The 22,699-nt window shown below is 35.7% G+C and overlaps 1 protein-coding gene across 1 annotated transcript in view; it reads left to right on the top strand.

Moving 5' to 3' along the window:
• Positions 1–22,102, top strand: part of LOC149794668 (uncharacterized) — a 39,296-nt gene extending 17,194 nt beyond the window's left edge. Inside the window, exon 2 of the mRNA XM_089964274.1 lies at positions 21,383–22,102. Within this exon, the coding sequence (XP_089820400.1) occupies positions 21,383–21,696 (314 nt within the window). The 3' untranslated portion in view covers positions 21,697–22,102. The remainder of the gene's footprint in view (positions 1–21,382) is intronic.
• The last annotated feature ends 597 nt before the right edge of the window (positions 22,103–22,699 follow it).

Below are 22,699 nucleotides of genomic sequence, written 5' to 3'. Positions count from 1 at the left end.
GTGGAAAGTGGTAAATATAGATAATAATAATAATAATAATAATAATGACTTTGTATATCGTCTAATCTTTATGAGCTCTAATCGTTTTACAACATTAAACAACACCTATAACATAAAAACATATATAATGATATTATTACAAAAACAAACACCTATAAATTGGAAAACATAAAAAACATGCTGAAAATATTTAAGGAAGTTAACATTATTAGGTCTTTAAGTTTGTTCTTGCAGTCGAAATAAGTGAGCTTTAAGAGCACTCTTGAATGGGATCACAGTGTCTTTGTGTCTAAGTTCAGTAGGCAATTCATTCCAAGTTGCTGAGCCCTGGTATGCAAAAGAACGTTGTCCATATGACTTCGTTTTCATAGTGGGAATAATGATTATACGATTGTCAGAAGAGGAGCGCAAGTATCTTGCTGGTGTGTACACATGGGTAAGGTCGGATAGGTATGTTGGACTGGAGTCCGTCAGTGAAACGTAGCACAGAGAACAAAATTTGTGTCTGATTCTGGATCGAATGGATATCCAGTGTAGGGTACAGAGCAGCTGGGAGGTGTGCTATGATCTTGGTACTCAAAGTATGATCCGATCAGCTGTGTTTTGAACATTTTGAAGTTTCTGAAGTAGACTTTGAGATGAACCAGACATAATTGAGTTACAATAGTCCAGTCTTGAAAGTATTAATGAACACACAAGTGTTTTAGTTGCATCAACTGAAGATATTTGCGAATGGAGCTCGTTTGTCTCGGCTCAAGTTATGCAGCCTTGCATATGTTCATCTCATGTTGTTGCAATGTGAGAGTACTGTCCAGAGTAACACCTAGGTTTCGTACTGACTGTGCGAATTTAATGTTGGTTTACTGATATTTATTGTTTGAGGTAAAGGATGTGACTGAGAAGGTCTTTGTGTTGTGATCAGAATGGCCTCAGTTTTATCATCATTCATCTGTAGCTTGTTTCATGTCATAAATGATTTCAGATCAGAAATGCACCTCTCAATACCTGGATGGTAGCATCAACTTCAGTTGGGTGGCTCGATTTGTATATTTGGGTGTCGTCGGCGTACAACTGGTGAGACACTGGATGATGGTATATGAAACTTGAGAGCGGCTGTGTGTATATAATGAAGAGAACAGGTCCAATATCAGACCCTTGTGAAACATCACAACATAGATTAACTGGGCTGCAGTTTATTCCATTTGCAGACACAATTTGTGTCATATTGACCAAGTAGGACTTGAACCACAATAAGGCTGTATCATGAATGCTAAATGCATGCTGGAGACGGTGAAGTAATATATCATAGTTTATTGTGTCAAATGCTGCAGACAAATCAAGGAGGGTGAGAACTGTAATCTTTCCGCTATCCAAAGCAGAGAAAATTTTCATTAACTACTTTTAGAAGAGTAGTTTCAGTACTGTGGCAAGGGCGTTATGCAGATTGTACAGTGCTAAAAAACAGACTGCGTGAATTCAGATGAGATACAAGCTGGGATAGAACAACCATTTCTAAGATTTTGTTATATGAAAGGAGATTAGAAACTGGGCGGTAGTTCTTTAAATCGTTATGATCGAGTGTTGGTTTCTTCAGCAGATGCTTTACAATGGCAGTTTTGAAAACTGATGGGAATTCTCCGGATGAGAGAGAGGTATTAATAACATCAGTTAGTGAATGACATACTGGATCTAAGCACTCAAGCAGCAGTCATGTCAGAATCGGATCAATTTCATATGACTTTGGTGTACTCTTCATCACGATTGTACGTACTAAATCCATAGAGACATATTCAGATGCTGTTAATGGTTGCCGGTAAAATTCTGTATCCCAACTGTATGGTGACGACGAGTCAATTTAAATGTGTTGTCAAGCTTATCTCAAACGGTTTGTACTTTGTCACGAAAGAAATTTGCAAACATGTCCTGAAGGTCGACTGGAGAGAAGGTAGTTGGAAGTGGTGTAGATTTGTTCCTTGATTTTAGCTTGTTAGTAATCTCAAAGAACCCTTTGCAGCTGGAAATTTCTATGATCTTAATACTGTCGTGGGCTGATTTTCGCTGCATGGACTATGTTTGTGACATTCTTCTTAGCGGCATCATAGATTTGCTTATGAATAGTGAGTCTGGTGGAAAGCCAAAGCCTCTCAGCTTTACGACGGTCTCTTTTAGCAGTGCGAAACTGGTCCCTAACACTGCTATACCATGGAGAACACTTTTGAATTCATACTCTGCACTTGGTGACTGGGGCATGTTTGACGAGCAATGAACGCAGGCAGTTATCGAGTTGTTCTGCTGTAGGAAGTAAGCAAGTTGTTAGGTTTGCTTGGATGGCATGTATTAGTTTTGTTCTATTTATCATGCGGAGGTTTCTCTTAGTAGCAAATAAAGTTGTAGGGTTAGGGACTGGTACGTCAAGATGGCATATAATGCAGAGGTGATTTGATGCAGGTTTGTGGGATACCAGGGAGGAACGTATAATATTATCATTAGGTCAATGCCGAATCCAGTCTAAAATATGACCATGTTTATAGATGGGTTCGTTAACTGACTGTTTGAGGTTAAAAAAAATTAATGGAATCTAGGTGTTTTTATGTGTTTGGGTTTCCTGGACAGTGAAAGTTGAAATCTCCAAGAATAATCAGGTTGCCACCTATCGAACTTCCACACTCCAGGAGATTCGGAATCTGCTCCAAAAAGCAAGAATCTGTTAACTTGTTTTTTCTGCTATTGGCAGAAAAAATGGACTGACCTTTGTTCCAATGTAAGTGTAGTTTTAGACGAGTTCAAACGATGTGTGGTAGAAATTGAAAGTTGTGGTGTGGTTAAGACGTTTGATCATCGATTTCTTTGTGATGACAGCTATTCCACCTCCGCGAGAGTTACGGGGGAACGACTTGATGGAGTAACCGGTGGGTGTTGGATTCGCTCACTTGGTTTCATCGCCTGATGTTTCTGCCAGGAAAAAGACGTCGATATTCTGACTGTTGATAAAATTAATTTTTTCTGTGCGCTTTTCCGGTGGTCCTACTGATAAAGAGTGTCACCTGAATTAGCTCTTTGTATCAGAATACAAAATAAATACATTATGAAACTGAATAAGCTTAGTGTTTAACTTTTTTAAATTATCGATGTTATATATTCTTTATCACAAATCAACAGATTCCACGTTAATATATTTCCATCACAAAATCGTCAGATCTGATCCATGTAACTACTGACCATTGAATCAAATAAGCGTGCTTGTAAAAAGTTTTGGCATGCTTCTGGCAACTATCGGTCAGCGTATGTAATTATTTTGGTGGTTGCGTTCTTTGATAAAATGGTGGGAAGGTTATGTTTTATCACATATTTTACTTTCATTATTTGCAAATGATTTAAAGGCACACACACTTCGGAGCAAAATAAATGCCTAATATTAGAATTTGCTAAGTTATTTGCATTGTTTTCTGAAGTTGACTTAGTTACCTTTGCCGAAACTGCTACTCAACTTCAAAGAATTCTAAATGAAATAAGAATATTGCATCATCTGGAAACCCGGACAAAACAAAACTTATAATTCTTTGATAAGGGAATTAATTTTTAGAATATGAAAGTTGGCATTTGTTTGATAGAAACTGTATCATAATATACGACGAATAGAAGAAATTAATTACTGCATGTGTTTCATGTGTCAAATTAAAAGTACATTAAAGTTACGGTTAACAGAATATGAAAGATTGTTACAATGCACTTTTGATCAAATCGAGTACTTAAGAATCAGGAAATACACTTCACTGACATTTAAAACTTCTCCCTACTTATGTTTGTGTTTATTATTCACGTATTCGACATTATTGGCCCGGAAAGAAAAATGAAGCAGGAATTATCTTTAGGTATTCAGCGAAAAATGGACTAGCTTACAAATTTCTTCATCCCTTTCCCTCTCGTTTCATTCCGTTTCATAATTTTACATATTAAGTTTATAAGCCCTATTTCTGATCTATGTCTGAATTGATGGAAAAATCGTTTTCGATGATTCGATACGATCAAATATATGCTTATATTTTTATTTGAAGAAGTCAGGAAAGAAAAGTTGTAAAGTTTAAGACATAATCCGAAAACTGGCTTGTACTCTGTAAATCATACTTTACACAGTTGAAAAGAAAGATAATGTAGCTGGTACCAAAACTATAGTTTCTGCACGATTTCTTTATTTTATTACCACCATAACCACCACCACCACCACCACCATTACTACTACTACTACTATCATTACTACTTCTATAACAACAACAACAATTACTATTACTACTACAACAACAACTACTACTACTACTACCAATACTACTACTACTACTACTACTACTAATAATAATAATAATAATAATAATAATGATAATAATAATAATACTAAATTCATAGAATCAGGAATTGTGGCGAGAATGGCGTATTTTAATAAACAGTCCAATGCGAAGATGACACTTTGACATTTACTTTGCTTGAACCGTAGGTTCTTATCGTAAGAAAGATAGACTGAATTTTTTTATCGTAAAAATCTTTGTTACATTAAATTTCGGTAAAAGAAATGTCGTTCTATATTACCTGCTGATACTGTTTCGGTTTATTTCTGAATATGACCATGTTTCGAGAGATTAAGATTGATGGATGGTAGTATTGTGTCTGTGTACCTAGGAGTATTTATGTCCATTGCAGTAATGTTAAATGATTGCTTTAAATCATATTTTAATTTTAACTAGTGAAGCATATTTTAGTTGTGCCTGATTGATACTAGATTTTGTGATTATATTTTTACACACAGTGAGATGTAGTCGTGTTTTTCCTTTGAAGACATCAATTTCTCCCCATCTCTCACCTTCCCATCCACATTCATGGATGTTATATAAAAACATTAGGCGACTTGATTTCGACAATAGCTTTCTCTGGTGAGGTAAATGTTGTAGGAATTAGTCAGCTAATTATCAAGGCACACTTTAGATGTTAGATTAATTTCTGAACAGAATGAGCACGCCCTTGTTAGTTCATCTGATATTAATTTTTGCAAAGAATTGATGGTTTTGAGTTTATCTGGATGGTATAGTTTTAATTTATAGTGTTAACAAATGTTTAATACTTGATACGTTTAGGTTTTGCAGAAAACATTTATCAAAGGTACAAAGACTGAAGAGTTGAGCAGGATATTCCAGGAACGAAATGAATAATATAGTCCTGGAACGACTAAAATAGGAAGATACACGAACGAGTTTAGTTGGATATGACAGGAAACCAGTTACCGACTTAAAGGAGGAAGGGTAAAGCCAAAAAGTGAAAAGGGTCTAATGATTGCAAATTAAAGGGGTATGCGCACCTCCATATATTTAAAAAAAATTGAGGGAACATTCTGTAAAATTCAAATATCTTTTAAAATGTCCAATTTGTCGTAATAATTCTAAGTCCTAATCTATCGATCAGTTCAGATGTGAAACAAATGACGCAATTAGAATATGGAGGCACCTTAGCCTCAATGAAAATCCCAGTCGAAAAGGTCGTGGACAACTCTAGCCTCAAGGGGTTTTGAAAGGTCGTAAGCAATTCGAGCCTCACGGGTTTCTGAAAGGTCGTAGGCAATTCTAGCCTCAAGGGTTTCTGATAGGTTGATAGGTGAATGGGAATTTAACATGGAGAATATTGGGCCTGTATACGGACAAGGGAATGGATTGAGTTTGTATAGGGACAAGGGGAATCGAACATTGGGATTTACAGTGACATTTGGAATTGAACATTGGGTGGCATCATGGGGTTTACTGGGTCAAAACTTTGTATAGGGTGAAATGTACTTGTAGGGACAAAGGATTGATAGGGACAAACATAGACATACAGAAACAAACAAAGCATCAATGGACAACCCAGTCAAAAAGGTCATGAGCCACTATAGCGTCAAGGTTTATTGAAAGGTCATGGGCCACTACAGCGCCAAGGGGAATCGAACATGAAGAAATTGAATGGACCACTTAGACGTCAAGTGGAATTGAACATAGGGGTGTAAAGAGACAATGAATTGGGACTGTTTAACGACAATCGGAATTTAACATGTGGAATACAGGACCGGCACTTTGGGGATAATGCGACTTAAACATGGGAATATTGGGCCTGTATATGGACAACAAAATTTGGGTTTGCATAGGAACAATATGAATGATGATGTCGCAGTTCTGGACATTGGCGACGATGTCCGCCAGGAGTTATATAGAGTTATATGTCGCGCTCCGCCCAAAGAAAGACTCACAGACAGAGGCTCCAGAATGAAAAGTCTATTGTATGGGTACAAAACATTTACTCAAATATATACATGGGCTCTGTGTCCTGTGCTTTGGTCTAAGCACTATCCATTTAATACATACTAATTTGGTCATGGAACAAACCTATTCACAAGTAATATAATTCATGGTTCTGGAAAACTACTTTTAAAATTAAAGTTCATGCCTTTAAAATAAACCATATACAACGTATATGCATTTCATAAAAGAATAACATTTTCATACTACAATTAATGTCCTTTTTGAGAAAAAGCGATAACAAGAAAGCAAACGACCAAACAGGACAAAGTTCGTGCTTTTCTTTTTATCAGTCACACACGTTGTTTAACTCTGGTCAGCTACCATCTGTGTCCCCACGTAGACCTTTTCCATCACGTACTCCCTTTCATCTGTAGATATGTTGGTATATCCATCATGCTAAGTGCACTTACCGATAAGCAGATCAATGGCGGTTATTGTCTTCTTCACATGGAAGTACAACGTATGCAATATGAATTGTTACTTTTCCATCGGTGATGTCAAATTTTCTGTCATCTGCACGTCTTCAACAGCCCCCAATCGTTTGGAAGAAGTTAATTCTGCAGGTGTACTAAAACCGTGATATACAGGATAGTTCAAACTGTCTTGATATATAGATAGACTTAAACGACCTCAATCTTTGACTTGACACTAACGTTTTGGTTCCTTTAACAGTGAGTCAAATAAGTCCGTGATGAGAAACCTGCTCGTTCCTCGGCTGGAACGTCAGGTGCAAAGTCTTTCAATTTCACCATGTAGGTGTAAATTGTCCTAAATGTTCTCGAAGTCGCTGTCTGAGCCATTTGGATGCTAAAATACTGCTTTAGGTCTACTGAAACCTTTTCTTTTTGGGCGCACTTTGCTGTGACGGTATGGTGGTGAAAGAGGTCAATGATATTTGTTCCTTCTCTTTTTTTATCTGCGTAGAGTGATTCATCACTTTGCTGTGACGGTATGGTGGTGAAAGAGGTCAATTATATTTGTTATTTCTCTTTTTTATCTGAGTAGAGTGATTCATCTTTCTCGAAGTTTGTCCTTGCAAAGAAGTGTCGTTCTTGGAAGTCGTCCCTATTTATACCAGCTGTCCCTTTTTACATGCTGACCAATATCGATGTGTCCGTACGGCAAAGTGAAGTGGTTCGGAAGCCGCACTCGCTTCTGGTACACGAGTTGATGCACTTTTTCGAAAGGTCAACTGACGATTTGGTGTGTGGGTAAACGTACAATCTTGTGCGTTTCGTATATGGTCACTTTCAAACTTCAATCCTGTCCAGACTGCAAAGCTTCTTTCGGCACGCCAAAGTTCACCGCTCAACTGGTGCGATAATTGAGAGTCAGTCGTTTCACTTTACACTCTTTGTGCACTTCTACTCGCTTGCTACGGTATTTGTAACCGTACTTTTTTAGGACCGCCACTAGCAAAACTTAGACTCTTGTCGTCGGGGTGCTCATCCTCTCCTAAAAGTTATAAAGCTTAGTACAATTTTAAGCTAGCTTGGGCTGTCACGTAAGCCGCAGAGATAACATCGCCAAGTTCGTCGGCTTCTACAAAGTTCAGTTCTTCGTTCGATTTTCTCCACGTGGTTCAGAGGGTCCACCAACTTGTAACATTCCACGATACGTTTTAACTCGTGATCGGTTTTGAAACGGTCATTGTACTTATGTTCCCACAATTCCACCACTTGGTATCCTTGCTGTTCTAACTTCTAGCGTCGCTGACAAGTGGCCTTGTACAGGTCTTCCATGGTACTTTGTAAAATCTTATTTTGAGTGTCACGTTGAGGGTAACAGAGGGGACATCCGTGAAATAAGCATCCGTTAAACTCGTACACGATCTTGGGGTTTATTAAGTCCCAGCAATCCACAGAGTACCTTCCGATGGTCTTTTTGCCTCCTCCGTTTCGCGCAAATTGGATGCATTTGTCTTCATTATCACACAAGTAATGTAGCCAGCGTAGTGCTTTGACCGAGTATTGATGTTTGACAAAGTTCGTCGTTTGAGAGCTGATGCCAGCCAGGGTGTTTTTGGGCATGAATCGTTGGCGGTACACTAAAGAACACACTTTATTAATGGTGCAGGCATTCTTTCAAAGGAACGACCCACCCACCCCGTGTTCCACGAACAGTTCTCAAAATCCTCCACAAAAACGCCGTAAAATGTCCACGTCGAAACGACAATACCTTAACATTTCTTCCTGAAAGTCGAAGGGGTCCGAGGCATAAGTGTGGTACTAAGCGTAGAACGCTTCTGGTTGTATGGTGCGCATGTTGTCGAGGTCGTGGTAGTGAGTAGCAGGCAAATGGGGTAGAACGGCGTGTTGATTGGCTTCTGTATTGAAAAAGTGCGGAAAATAGCCTTTGGCTATATCTGTCATTCCAAACGTTTTAGGCATTCGTGCTCAAAAGCATGGCCAAGTAACTCATTGAATCTATAAATCGTACTTGTTCCATTTGCACGTAGATGAGTTTGGCTCCGTTCAAAGTCACCTTAGAACGTTCGGTACTTTGTTCCATACAGTATCTCAAAAGAAACTGTCCATCGTATCCAGAGAAATTGTGAGCCATCACCGTGGCATGGTGATGACAATCTCCGTAACGTTCGAAGTCCTCTTGGCTCCAAGTCTCGTCGATGGGGTCTAAGATCCATTGGGTGAAATCAGCCATCGTGTTAGGTCCCTGAAAGTTTCTTCACGACCTCAGGGAATCTTGTTTCAGTGAGGTCAATGACTAAAGATAGGCACTTGGATATACTTCTCGCACGCTCGATGAGCCACGCAGAAATTAGGAATGTGAATGTCAGTCTCTTGCGTGCATTCGAAATCGAAAAAGATGAAATTGCCTTTCTTCTGGTGATCATCGTCTTCCTTTTGATGTTTGGAATAGTATTTTTAAATGAAGCATTCGTGTTCCAAGTCCACGATTTGACATCGTTTCTTTGCTGAACATACCTGTGCCTTGACACTGCTGATACGTATGCCTTGTCCACAAATAGGTGTTATGTATATTTTATTTAATTAAATCTGATTTAATATATATTTATTATAAATTAACCGTTTGTTTGTCAGCTTTATTTTTGTCATTACATGCTATTGTAATGTAAATTTATTCACTTTAGATGATATTTTTCCAGAAAATCATTTGACCTGAATCATTCTTTCGTAAACAACAAATGTTGACCTATATCCTGACCCTGATTCAAAATTAGTATCAGCCACGTAAATAAGTTCTATTTTTATTTTAAAATGATTGGTTGTTGTCGAGATCATGATGGGACTACGTGATTAAGAAGTAAACAATTCTTTTATTTTATTTCTTAGAGTAAAGTGATTGGTTTTTGTCAGGGTCATGTTAGGCGTACACGATCACAAGACCCCCCCCCCTTTTTTTTTTTTGATTTCGCAACTTGGGGATTTTCAAAACTGCGTTTTAGAATACGATATAACCTTTGTTTTCAGAGAAAAAAATCTCAGTTGGGCTTTCTTACACTGGAAAATGTCTGCTCTGACGTTTAGAGGTAATTCAAATTACTTGGATTTAAAAGGATTAATTCTTTTTTCCTGGAAAATACATGTGCTTATATGAAATCTTGAACAATGACAGTCTTATAAAAATGTATTTGGATTTCCAAAATCGGAGTGATATTTCTTGTTTCTACAAGGAACTGTAGACTTCAAAACACTACAGGTTACAGCATACGTCATCGTCTTCCATCTTGGATTCTTCGTCGGGATCTAACTTGAAATCATTAGAACATTTAATTATTAGGATTTCTAAAATTGATTATTAAAACCGTAAGTTCATATTTTTTTCATTTTTACAGAACTTTTCCAGGGAATTAATTATTTTAAAAGCTTGTTGTTTTCCCTCTTTCTTGTGTTACTGATTATTCGAGCCTAAACACGTAACATAACATAGGGCACAATCCCAGCAGTTGACAAGTACTTTTCTTCTGTGAACCTTGCATCTTTAGATATTGTTGAAAACAGGTAGGGCTAACGAAGTTCGCTGACAAGTTGGAAAGTGCACTCGTTCTTGTCCTTTGTCAAGACATGGTTTAGAGGCCAAAGATGCTGAGTATTCCGATCCATGCTTGTGATGCTCTCGATTGTTATGGCCATAGTCACATTTCTCACAGTAATAAACGTATCCGAGGAATCCGGCGATACTGGTAATGGCTTCGAACTGTTCTCTCGACTGTGGTAGTACTTTTCATGGTTTACTTATTGTATACTTTGGTTTGGAATATGCTCTCTCGGTCTGGTCTGTTATGTATATTTGATTTAATTATATCTCAATTTTTTTTGTAAGTTTTTAATTTTTTAAAATTTCATTATATGTCAAAATAATGTAGTTCTATTTGTTAGGAACTTAATATTTATTTTAGAAAATAGTTTGACCTTGACTGTTCGTATTAGTAAACACCAGGTGTTGACCCAGATCCTGCCCTTGATTCAAAATTAGTGGCAACCACGTAAATAAGTTCTATGTTTATTTTAAAATGATTGTTTGTTGTCGAGGTCATGATGAAACAACGTGGTTTAAGATGTAAACAATTTTTTAATTTTATTTCTTATAGTAAAATGATTGGTTTTCGTCAGGGCCACAGTGAATGTACGTAATTTTAAACAAGTAAATCATTTCGACTAGGTTCTGGAACATGATCACGTGACCCGCTTTTGCGTTTTAAAATACGATATAACCTTTGTTTTGGATATATAATGTCAGTTGGGCTTTATCTTTACACTGGAAGGTATTGTATCGTTTGGAGTTATTTCAAATTGCTTGGATTCAAAAGGATTCATCCTATTTTTCCTGGAAAATACGTGTGCTCATTGTGATGTTCTTGAACAAAGATAGCTTTTATAACAAATTTATCCAGATTTCCAAAACGGGAGTGATTTCTTGTTTCTACAAGGAACTGTAGACTTCAACACAATATATTACAGCATACGTCATCGTCTTCCATTTTGGATTCTTCGTCGTGACTCTAACTTGAAATCATTAGATCATTTTATCATTAGGACTATTGAAATTTTATTCGTGGATTATTTCTTGGATTGTTTTTGGATTTGATTCTTAAAACCAGTAATTTCATATTTTTTCATTTTTACAAAATTTTTCCAGAGAAGTAAATTATTTTATTTTTGAAAGCTTGTTGTTTTCACTCTTTCTTGTGTTACTGTTTATTCGAGTCTAAACACGTAAAATAAGAGGTCGCGGACGTGGAAGGTGTTGGTTGACGTTCCCTTATGTCTTCAATTTGAGCGAACCTTTCTTTTCGTGTGGTATGCTGCCTCTTACCTTCTTCTTCCCTCTCACTGAAAAATCGTGCGATCGTTTCATCTCGATTGCTGATTCAGAAATGATTTATCCATGTTCCCCCTACTCTCTCTCTCTCTCTTTCTCTCTCTCTCTCTCTCCGTTATTGTAGTTTTGATTGACATCCTAATGGAATATGTTCCCGTTTGAAGATACCTTCCAAAATTGTGATCAGTAGTCACAATAATTACGCGAACTGTTCCGTTTGTCATGTACAAAGTACACTCTAAAAAATTGTAGAACGAGTATTTTCTTCCATCAGTAAATCTTTGGATGAAATAAAAGTTTGAGCTTGTACAATTCAGGCATCTTAACTTTATCCTCTTTTGGCACTGCAATATGTCACGGAATTTTATTCCTAACATTAGATTTAACGTTTTTCAGAAAAGAAACAATCACACGGATTTTTCAAGAAAGACGCAAGTGGCATTTCACTGTATAACCCTGCCTATGGCTAACTCTGAATTCTAAAGCCAAAACATGCTTTCAAAAAACAAATGTAATAATGTTCGTCTTTTATTCTCTCAGTTTAGATTGTCGATAGAACAAGACGCGTTTTGGTGCTGCTGTTTCTTTTCCCACCGTTAGATTTGGGAAACGTTTGCAACATTGTTGGTATATTCAGATTCAGGATTCACTAGAACTGAACATTTGCAAATTAGGTACTCAGTGGAACAAAACATATACAAATTTAGGACTCACTAGGACACAACATATACAAATTCAGGACTCACTAGAACACAACATATACAAATTCAGGACTCAGTAGAACACAACATATACAAATTCAGGACTCACTAGAACACAACATATACAAATTCAGGATTCACTAGAACCGAACATTTGCAAATTAAGTACTCACTGGAACAAAACATATACAAATTCAGGACTCACTAGGACACAACATATACAAATTCAGGACTCACTTGGACACAACATATACAAATTCAGGACTCACCAGAACAAATTACATGCAAATTAAGTACTCACTAGAACACAACATGTACAAATTAAGGGCTCACTAGAACACAATATAAATTCTGGACTCACTAGAACACAACATAAAAAAATCAGGACTCACTAGAACACAATCTACACAAATTCAGGACTCACTAGAACACAACAAATACAAATACAGGACTAACTAGAACAAAGCATATACAAATTCAGGACAGTTTTTATTTTCACATTATGGACTTAGTTACACATGAATGAAATGCCTGATAATTTGAGTGCATGTGACCTTTCCTTAACCTGCCAAATCACATCGATATGCTTTGTTTTCCTATGCAATGTTCGACATTCTGAAGTCAATGAATATTTGATTTTATTTTGAGGCACCAATGCTGCTTTCCACTGAATGCATGTAACATTCTTCGCTGACGAATAAATCTCATAAAATTTGTTTTTCTTCAGGACTAAACTGGAGGCGGTAAGATATCGATATCTCAGTGTTTTGATATTAAACGAATCAATAAGGCAACACCTTCTAGATGGTAAACATAAAAGCTGTTTAATTTTTAAATACATCATACTTTTTCAGAGATTATTATAATTCATTTTGAACGCTTTTCCTCTTACTCTTTGCGATCTTCGGTACCAAAAAGGGGTTCTAATTATAGAATAAAATAAGCCATAAGGAAATCATTGTTCCAGATTTATTTCAGACATCATTCAAACGTCAATTTCGATAAAAAAAATATTTACAAGAAACATACATCTTCCTTAGAAATAAATGTGTCTCTGAAAGCGGCGAGGTATCGTTAATTACACATATATTTGGAGAACTGACACATAAGCTGAGTGTAGTTGCACATATAACGAGTGTAATTCCACATATACTGATTACACACAGACTGAGTGTAACAAACGTTAACTATATTTAATGTTCACGTTAACTTGGTCATTATATATATATATATATATATATATATATATATATATATATATATATATATACAAATTTCGCTTGCATATGACTGAGTTACTAATTTCTCTATTGAATAAACACGCATTTAAGTACTCCGGTTGACATGTGTTTATTGCAGATGATAAAAAGCCTTCATAGGTTCTTAGATCTTATAGATGTTGGCCTCGTTCATCGGAAAAAATAAGGCGTGCACAGAGCAGTTGATTGGTATGCAACAGACACGCACACGGTTTTTTTGATGTATATAAATACAAGAGAAACATTTATAGGCACTGAAGTTCATATGATTATTTCCAATGTTAACAATAGACAAATTTGAACCTACATTTTCTTAATTGCTTGATCGAGAAGAAAGCATGGCAACCTCTCCCGCAACAGTACCAGGTTTGAAACCAACAATATGCTTACATTGGGGTTTTTGAAATTTGTTGATGTGGGGTTTATTTTGTCCTTGAATTAGGAAAGGTAATTGTGTAAGTACTGATATTTTCCGTGCGAATATACACAAAATATAGCAGAACATAATTGTACACAGGTTTTACCGTAAGAAATCAGCAACTTCGAGCTGTTTTACATGTAGCTAGCCGATACGCTTAAGCATAAAATAGAAAGCAACTTTGCTTTTTCCGAATAAATAACTGATACCAGCCAACTCATGGGTGAAAAACTGAAGTATTTGCAGTCGTGGCATCGCCGCTTGCCGACCTTTCTACAGATGAAATGAAATATATCCGTTATCCTCTAGGTCTATACATGTGACGTTTTCACTTAGACAATTATATCGTTGCAAAGAAAATTAATTATTACTTTGAACAATCCAAACAATAATTTGCATTCGTTGATCAGCATATATATAATGAACGATGGAAGTTTCATTGATTTGAGATTTTGAAATGTCGCACACAATATAACTGTTTCCTAGAAAAATACTCTTTCTGAAGTTTCTTGAGAGATTTATACCAATAGCCTATACATATTCGTATCATTTTACGACAGGATAAAAGGAAGCATTTCTCTACAATGTCAAGGAAACAATATTACAATATAATCATATTTGGATTACGTGGACACTTTCATCTTTTTATTTTTTGAAGAATTTTGAATAGTAATAAAAATTATGCTTGCGTGTAATTTATAGTAGTTACACTAAGGCTATATTCCATACAAAATCACCCTAAGTATCGTTGAAAGCCAATGGGGATTTACTATATGGTTGGACAAAACTTAAAAGAATTCGTGTTGATTGTTTGTGACATAAACGATCTCATTATGTTAATTAAACAGTATCCAGATGTAAAGTCAAAGTATGTCACGGGGCATGGGGGGGGGGGAGCACTAAAAAGAATATAAAACAGCCTAACAATATTTCCAGACTTGATATCATACTTTTAACCGTAAAGGAAGAAATTTCTGATACAAAACAGCCCCATAAAATATTATCAGAGGAAAAGTGATAAATATTTACTATAAGAGTTCTTATGAGAACAAGACGACGAAAGTCCCAAAACAGGACTATCCTGTAATGTGGTCAGGGCACTAAAAAGAAGAAAACAGCATTTTAAAGAGTCGTGATGATGGACCTAATTGTCCGATACAGTTTTTATTACACATTTTTACAAGATATATGCATTACAATAGTTAAATACTGCTAACTAGAGCAGTCTTCTGTATGACGGTTTCGTATTCAAGGAACACATAAAAACAGTACGCTAGTTATCCTGTCATGGTTTGTGTCTTGACGGCTTTTTATTATATGTAAACTTAATCTACTATATATATATATATATATATATATATATATATATATATATATATATATATATATATATATATATATATATAGTAACTATGCTCTAAAATATCGCACATGATCAAATTTCAAGGTATTAGGAGTAGGGACAGCGATGGCTCATTTGTTAGGGTGTTGGCCTAACGACTGAAAATGTAAGGATTCGATTCCTAACATTGGATCAGGACGTCTTGGTTACCATGCTATGTCCTTGGTCAAAGCACTTGCCTCCTGTGGCCTCAGCAGTGAACAATCTGAGTGACATGCAATGCCGTAAAGCACACAACCATGAAAGTGTGAACTCCTGTACAAATTTGATTTGATCAACGTCAGAAATTGATGGTAACTAAACAAAATTAGAAGGCTACTGGTTTTTTTTATAAAGAGTTAAAAAAACATTATTATATTTAGATATTTAGAAGGAAATACAGTCATCATGAAGACAAATGACTATAAACAGCCAGTGGTGTGAACGAAGCAACTGATGTGAGGGTATTGGCTGCTCAAATAATATTGCGTATCTTACAGTTTTGGCACGTAGCCCATTACGCTAAACACGGACAACGAGTTCTGTACACCTTCATAGTATTTTTCATCTCTAAATATTTCTGGTAGAGCATCTGATATCATTTCCTTGATGATCATTATACAATGAAATAAACGTAATGCTGTTGAGTACAATTATTAGAATGGCTCCCTTATTTATCAAAGTGTTTTGCAGCTGAACAGCATAATAGTTTAAGAAACATAGTCTAAATCACGAAGACATAAAAAGATGGAAAGAGAAAGAAAGATTCACACCATCGGTTATAACACATCATACAATGTTATTTGATGTATTTCCAAAAGAAGCATGAATGGCTGACTATCGACAGAGAACATACGAAACGTACGAAAATAAATGAAGAGCAGTATATTATAAATAGACTACAATATTGTCAGCAAACAAGAAAGACATAAAGCTAACACAGATAACGTAACAAAACGCAGGGGATGAACTAAAGAACATGTTAGAAAAGTGTGTCGCCTTGCACCGCTCTAAGTGACACTCTAACTCCGATTGCCGTCGCTTTGTCTTGACAGGACTTAACATGAGAATATCAATTTAGCTGATTGTCTTACTTTTTGCTTACAATTAAAAATAAAAGAGAAAAAAAAGAAATGAGAAAGGGTTTTAACGAGTTTCATACATCGGTTTCGGACTGATACGTATGGGTAGGGTCTGCTTCCAAAGCTAAATCAGGCCTCCTTTGATTTTGTTGTTGACTGTCATCTGGTTTGGTAACATCAGGCCTCCTTTAATTTGGTTGTTGACTATCATCCAGTTTGGTAAGTTACGATAACGTAACCAAATGCAGTAAATAGTTTACATGTAACGAATATAACTGCGTGTAGATTGTTACATTTTGGTATCATCAGGCCTCCTTTGATTTGGTTGTCGACTGTCATCCAGTTTGGTAACTTCAGGCCTCCTTTGATTTGGTTGTCGACTGTCATCCAGTTTGGTAACTTCAGGCCTCCTTTAGTTTGGTTGTTGACTGTCATCGAGTTTGGTAACTTCACGCCTCCTTTGATGTGGTAGCTGAATGTCATGCTGTTTGGTAACTTACGATAACGTAATCAAATGCAGTAAAATAGTTTACATGTCACGAATATAACTGCCTGTAGACTGTCACACTTTGTCTCAGACAATAGATGTTAACATAAATTTGTTGTTAAATATTAATCATTCTTACAGCTTGCTTTTCGGTTTAACAATCATGACCAAGGTTACCAAATTATTAACACTTATGGTGCAATTAAAAAGTGGGTATTTATGTAAATTCAACTATTCACACAGCATTCATTAGAGAAGTATTATTAGCAATCCGCTCAACACACTGTATAAATGATGCCATTGGTCTTTACAGTCCTCCTTTAGGCAAAAGACTTTAAGTGGGTTCAGCCAAGCCAAACCAATGCACACAAATAAATAAATTTTATTATATGCATTTTTGTATCCGTTAACTTTATATTGTCAGAAATGTGCAGTATGTTAGGACACTGATCACCTTTATATTCCACACACGTGCATAGCACGTGCCTAAGATAGTATAGTGCATTAGGAACTACTCTGTAAACAAAGCGTGTACACTCGTGTAGTAGTCACTTTAGGGTTTGGTTGATTAAATGTGTGTGTGTGTGTGTGTGTGTGTGTGATTTATATTTTTTAATGCAGCTTTAACAGTTTGATTAAATTTGTTTGTGAATGAACTAAAAAGGCAACTGTTTCATCCGTTTGAAAGTATATATGATAAAGTTAACTATGTGGACAAGTTCACTGAGTCAAAAACGAAACTTTCAAAGAAGCAAACGAATGAAAGTGATATTCGCAAGGTGAACAACAAACGTGATAGACGCAGTAATGTAGGAAAATATTCATATCTTTTCGCAAACAAAATGGTTAAGACTATGACGAGTGCTCTCTAGGTCTAAAAAGTATAAAATAGAAAAGCATATTGAGGCAAAGGGCTATAACATATCTATCAGAGAAGTACAATTTTACAAGTCGGTCAAAATACTACATTCGAGAAGGTTTAGGTAGGAAACTAAGATACTCTGAAACAATAATCTAAGACAACATAAAGCATTATTTCCGCTGGGTAAATTTAGAGTCACACAAAAGCTGCTTTTCAATTTTCCTTGTGTAACTATTTTGATACAATTTTAGGCTAGCGATAGATGACACACTGTATGAGATAGGTCATAGCTGGGGTCCTCCAAGAGCGAGATGCAAGTGACAGGTCATAATCACGTTTGTGTTAGCTGTTAAGAATGGTAATAATTATACTTACTTTTATGCATCTTGAACTTCCTCAAATTGTACTTTCTTAGTTCTTCAAATCCGACCGACTTATCCTACAAAACCTGATACACACAGAAGCTGTACCTAAATTTAGGGAGACAACATTTCCAGCTGAAATCCATTCACCTTATTTCACTGAATTGACCCAATAATCCAGCCCTTCATAATCAGAAAAGCAGAATTGATTTGGTTCAACATAGAAATAAACTCCATGCGCATTCATTCCCAATATGACTATAAATTTCAATTTTAAGTAGACCAAAATTACGATTCTTTTTTAAACCGATGTGGAGCGCGCGAGTAAGTTAAAAGGTCGATGGGCGGAACTATGTGCGCATGAATACTGTTATTGTGTGTTGATGAATCTACGGTTGTGAATTTATTTTGGAATAAAGCATAAATTCAATTACGTTGTTATTGTAATGACATTAATTATTAAGACTTAGGTAGTTAAACAAAATGAGCATATAATAAAAGCGTTACTGCATTTGTATGGAAATGCATGAACTCGTTTTTGTCTGCAAAAAGATGCACTCCATAAGGTCGCGCAGTATTTTGCAGAAAGACTCATTCATATTTTCTCACACAAATGCAGTAACCTATACATATTATCGCTCTGACAGAAAATGGTTGGCTTCCTGCCTTCAGCATGGTTCTAAGCAAATAGTTACAATTTCTTTTCCTCTTTCGGATATTTCGCGCAAAAGGAAGATACGAAGTTCAGGTTTTCAACATGTTATTCCTAGTAATAAGTATAAATGAGTTAACTTTTGCTTTTTCCTTTGCTTTCGCATTATAATTTTTTTAAAAATGTTCTTTAATTTCCTAAATATAGTTACTACCAAAGGCATCTCATGTGAGCTATGATAAGAATAAACACGAAGATTTTTTTGTCAACTTCAGACAGTATAATAATGCATGTTAAGTTTAAAAGGCTCGTGTTTTTAGAGATTTTGTTTTCTAATTTCCTAACTGTATGTTTATACATATGCGGTGTGTGTGTGTGTGTGTGTGTGTGTGTGTGTGTGTGTGTCTTTAATAGTGTATCAGTCATATCGCTACGTCTCAGTATAGCACTTTATAGTCATGTCTAGCATTTTGGGGCATCATGCTGCAGGCATGCAGCATAATGTAAATTTGTGGTACATTTATCAAAAATTAGCACAACAGTTATTCGACGCATGATAACTATGGCTGAGGTAATGCATGACTGAACTATTGCTACTGTAATCAACGTCCATGTTTAACTATCCTCTTTAGGTGGCACCTCAAGATGTCACGGCTTCAATATTTTAGATTTGATGTGTTGATATTCTGGGTCTGAAACAAACAAACTCAGCAATAGGACATGTACAATGTAATAGTTAATCAGGGTGGGTGAATAGGAGTTTAAGGATGTAAATATGGTCTTATTAGCATATTTAAGGATTTACATTGTCATTTGTTACACATTTATAAAGGCGGATATATATATATATATATATATATATATATATATATATATATATATATATATATATATATATATATATATATATATATATCTGTGAAAGCTGCGCTTATTTTGAAGATTAAGCACAAAATTTCCTCTTCAGACATGTTTATTTAACAAGAACATTCCTCTCAACCCTACTTTGCGGAAGGAAAGTGGCCACAGCAATGCCTTGGTCAGGGCTAAAGGGCTTATATTAACAGCCTACTAAAATGGTACCATGATATGTCTTTGTGACCGCGGCAAAACAACGCTGACATAAAATCCCCTCCTGACGTAAAATGACACCAAGACGTGACACAATGTACCAAAACAATGAGGCCCAAGCTAACGTTCCACGCTTGGCATTCATAATCTTGGACACCCGCAATTGATTATCAAGGTCGAGTGAGTCTCTCTGAAAAATAAGGGCAGCTAGTCTAAAAAGGGTGGTGGTGTAACAGTATGTCTCTATGCTTTTTCGCTATAGCTTAATTCCAGATCCTGTTTCAATGTTGTTGTTATTGTGTGGGTTTTGTTTTTTAATAACCATTAAGCAATTTACCAATGGACGATGTGCATCTCTCTAATCAAGCTACCTACCGACCTACATTATTTTAGTGAGCTCCCCAGAATGATGCACTATACATTCTGTTCAGACTTGTGAAAAATAGAGAACACAGTAAGATATATCGTACGTTCAAGTTAGAGAACCTTACTCCTTTCCATGCATTTGACGTGTTGTCTGTCGCATCATCATTTGAAGTTATCATTTTCTTCATAGGTAATACACGACGCACTGGAACATACAATGTCAAGTTCTTTAACACTTAACGGTTACAAATTTACACTTTCTTGTTTATTTAATTGTACATGGTCATCAACATCACCGTACTCGTAGTCGTTTCCAGTGTTTGGAAACATCAGCGTAAATTGCAAAAAGACTTTATACACTTACAGAAATATTAAATTAAATGAGAAATTCTTTCTTTTTCTTCTTTTTATGAATTATGAATAATTCCAATTTGTACGAATTGACCACGTTTTCTAAAATTTGAGTGGATGTAAACGTTTACGTGATATCTTTCTGGAATCTTTTAAACATCGATAAATACTGCGGAAAGCGTTTGGTTCCCTGTTTCCAGGTCATTTGATGTGTAGCTTTATCTATATCAATGGCTTACACCCTAATAATAATACCCACAAGCCCCCCAACCCCATGTGATTACCGATCAAAATTTATAAACCCCAGATAAAATATACCATAAGAAGTTAAAACAATGTAATTACACAGACCTTCGTGTACTCCAATACTCACCACTTTTGCGGAAGAAGGTATATGTCAGGTTTTACACGTCAATCTTCGGACATTACTGCATTTCGCTTCGATAACATGTTCCAGCAGCTGTTATTATAATTTAGGGTCATATTTTAGTAAAACTGGACTTGATTTTGCTTTTGAAAGATTGAAGTGCGTAGAAAGTAACAACAACGAATGCTATAACAAGACGAGCCTTACGCAAGCGTACTTGTTTTTAAAAGAAAGGAATAGCCAGGTTTAAACAGCATCAACCATTGTTTTAAATATATTAAAATAATGATCATAGCAATATATCATTGGCATGACCCGCTAGGATATTTCTTCATGTTTTCCTCAATTTTCGTCATACTAAATACGACTCATATCTATTTCAAATTCTCTTACTCTGCATTCCAGGAAACGGAAACGACGACAGTTCTTCCATCTTAGGCGGCAGAAGACAAACATCGAAGAAGAAGCGAAAGACTCGAACAGCCTTTTCTAATCAGCAAATTTATGAACTTGAGAAACGGTTCCACAACCAGAAATATATAACCCCATTGGATAGGGATGAGATATCTTTGGCGCTTGGGTTAACAAGTGCGCAAGTCATCACGTGGTTTCAAAACCGCAGAGCCAAATTCAAGAGAGATATCGAGGAAATGAAAAACGATGTCACTGCAACTGCAAGCACTCAGTATAAAGGGCCTTCTTCAGCGAAGGAAGGATAACGTTTATTCAGACAAAGAAATCTTGTTCGAATATACCGATGACGTATTCTGACACAGTAAATTAAATTGCTGATAAAGTGATTTCAGCAAAAAGGATTCAACGATGACGACAAAGAGTTACAAAAGAATCCTATGGATATTTCACCAATATACATTTTGGATGTTTCGTAGTATAAAAGTATGTTGTGCACCGAAATATTGTTTGAAAAAATATTAGCCATGCTGAAGCAATGCGAGGTTAACAGCCTTAATATAGATACATTTATGAGCATGAAAGGAGGACTTCAAGATTTCATGGAATTACTGTACAAATATGAAATGTTTCGTAGGATCGAGAATAAAGTTTTAGTTTACTTTTATTATGAATTAATCACTCCCTGAATAAATACAAAGTATCCCAAAACAATCTGAATTTTGTTGAAAATACTTGCATCTAAGAAACAAAAACTGGGCAAACTAATAATACATTATTATCTTAGTTGGACTTGTATTTCCTTTGTAAAACAATGAAAGTGTGACGTAATGCCAGTTCACTTACAAACATTGGGGAGCAGCAGATCAAGTTTATATGTTATTCCTTGTGTTTGTCATGTAAAATATTTTCTCGAATGTAATTTTGAACAAATTAGAATAATTTATAGGTAAGTTCAATACTTCACGTATATGTAGAACACGTTTATAGAAACATATAGCTAGTAATTTATGCAGATTTCTAGTTAATAGTTTATGTAAACTTCTAATTAATAGATTTTTTAGATTTTTCAAAATAAGCATTGGGTTATTACTTTTGCTTTAAAAACTGTATAGTTTCTGATCGCTAAATTGAAAATAAACGCAGATGAAAGTTTTAAACGTTTTTTATAAGTTATATTTTTGTAAAAATTGGTAACCAAAAGAGAAAAATTATATACACTTTTCAGAAATTTCTTATAAACTGAATACAAACATTCGATTCTATTTATCACATAACCAAAGCACACGTTTATAATAAATCGTGAAAGGG

The sequence above is a fragment of the Sinohyriopsis cumingii genome, chromosome 7 (genome assembly GCF_028554795.1).
Source record: "Sinohyriopsis cumingii isolate HCF-2022 chromosome 7, ASM2855479v2, whole genome shotgun sequence".
NCBI classification, from domain to species: Eukaryota; Metazoa; Mollusca; class Bivalvia; order Unionida; family Unionidae; genus Sinohyriopsis; species Sinohyriopsis cumingii.
This window is presented reverse-complemented; position numbering and strand designations above follow the sequence as displayed.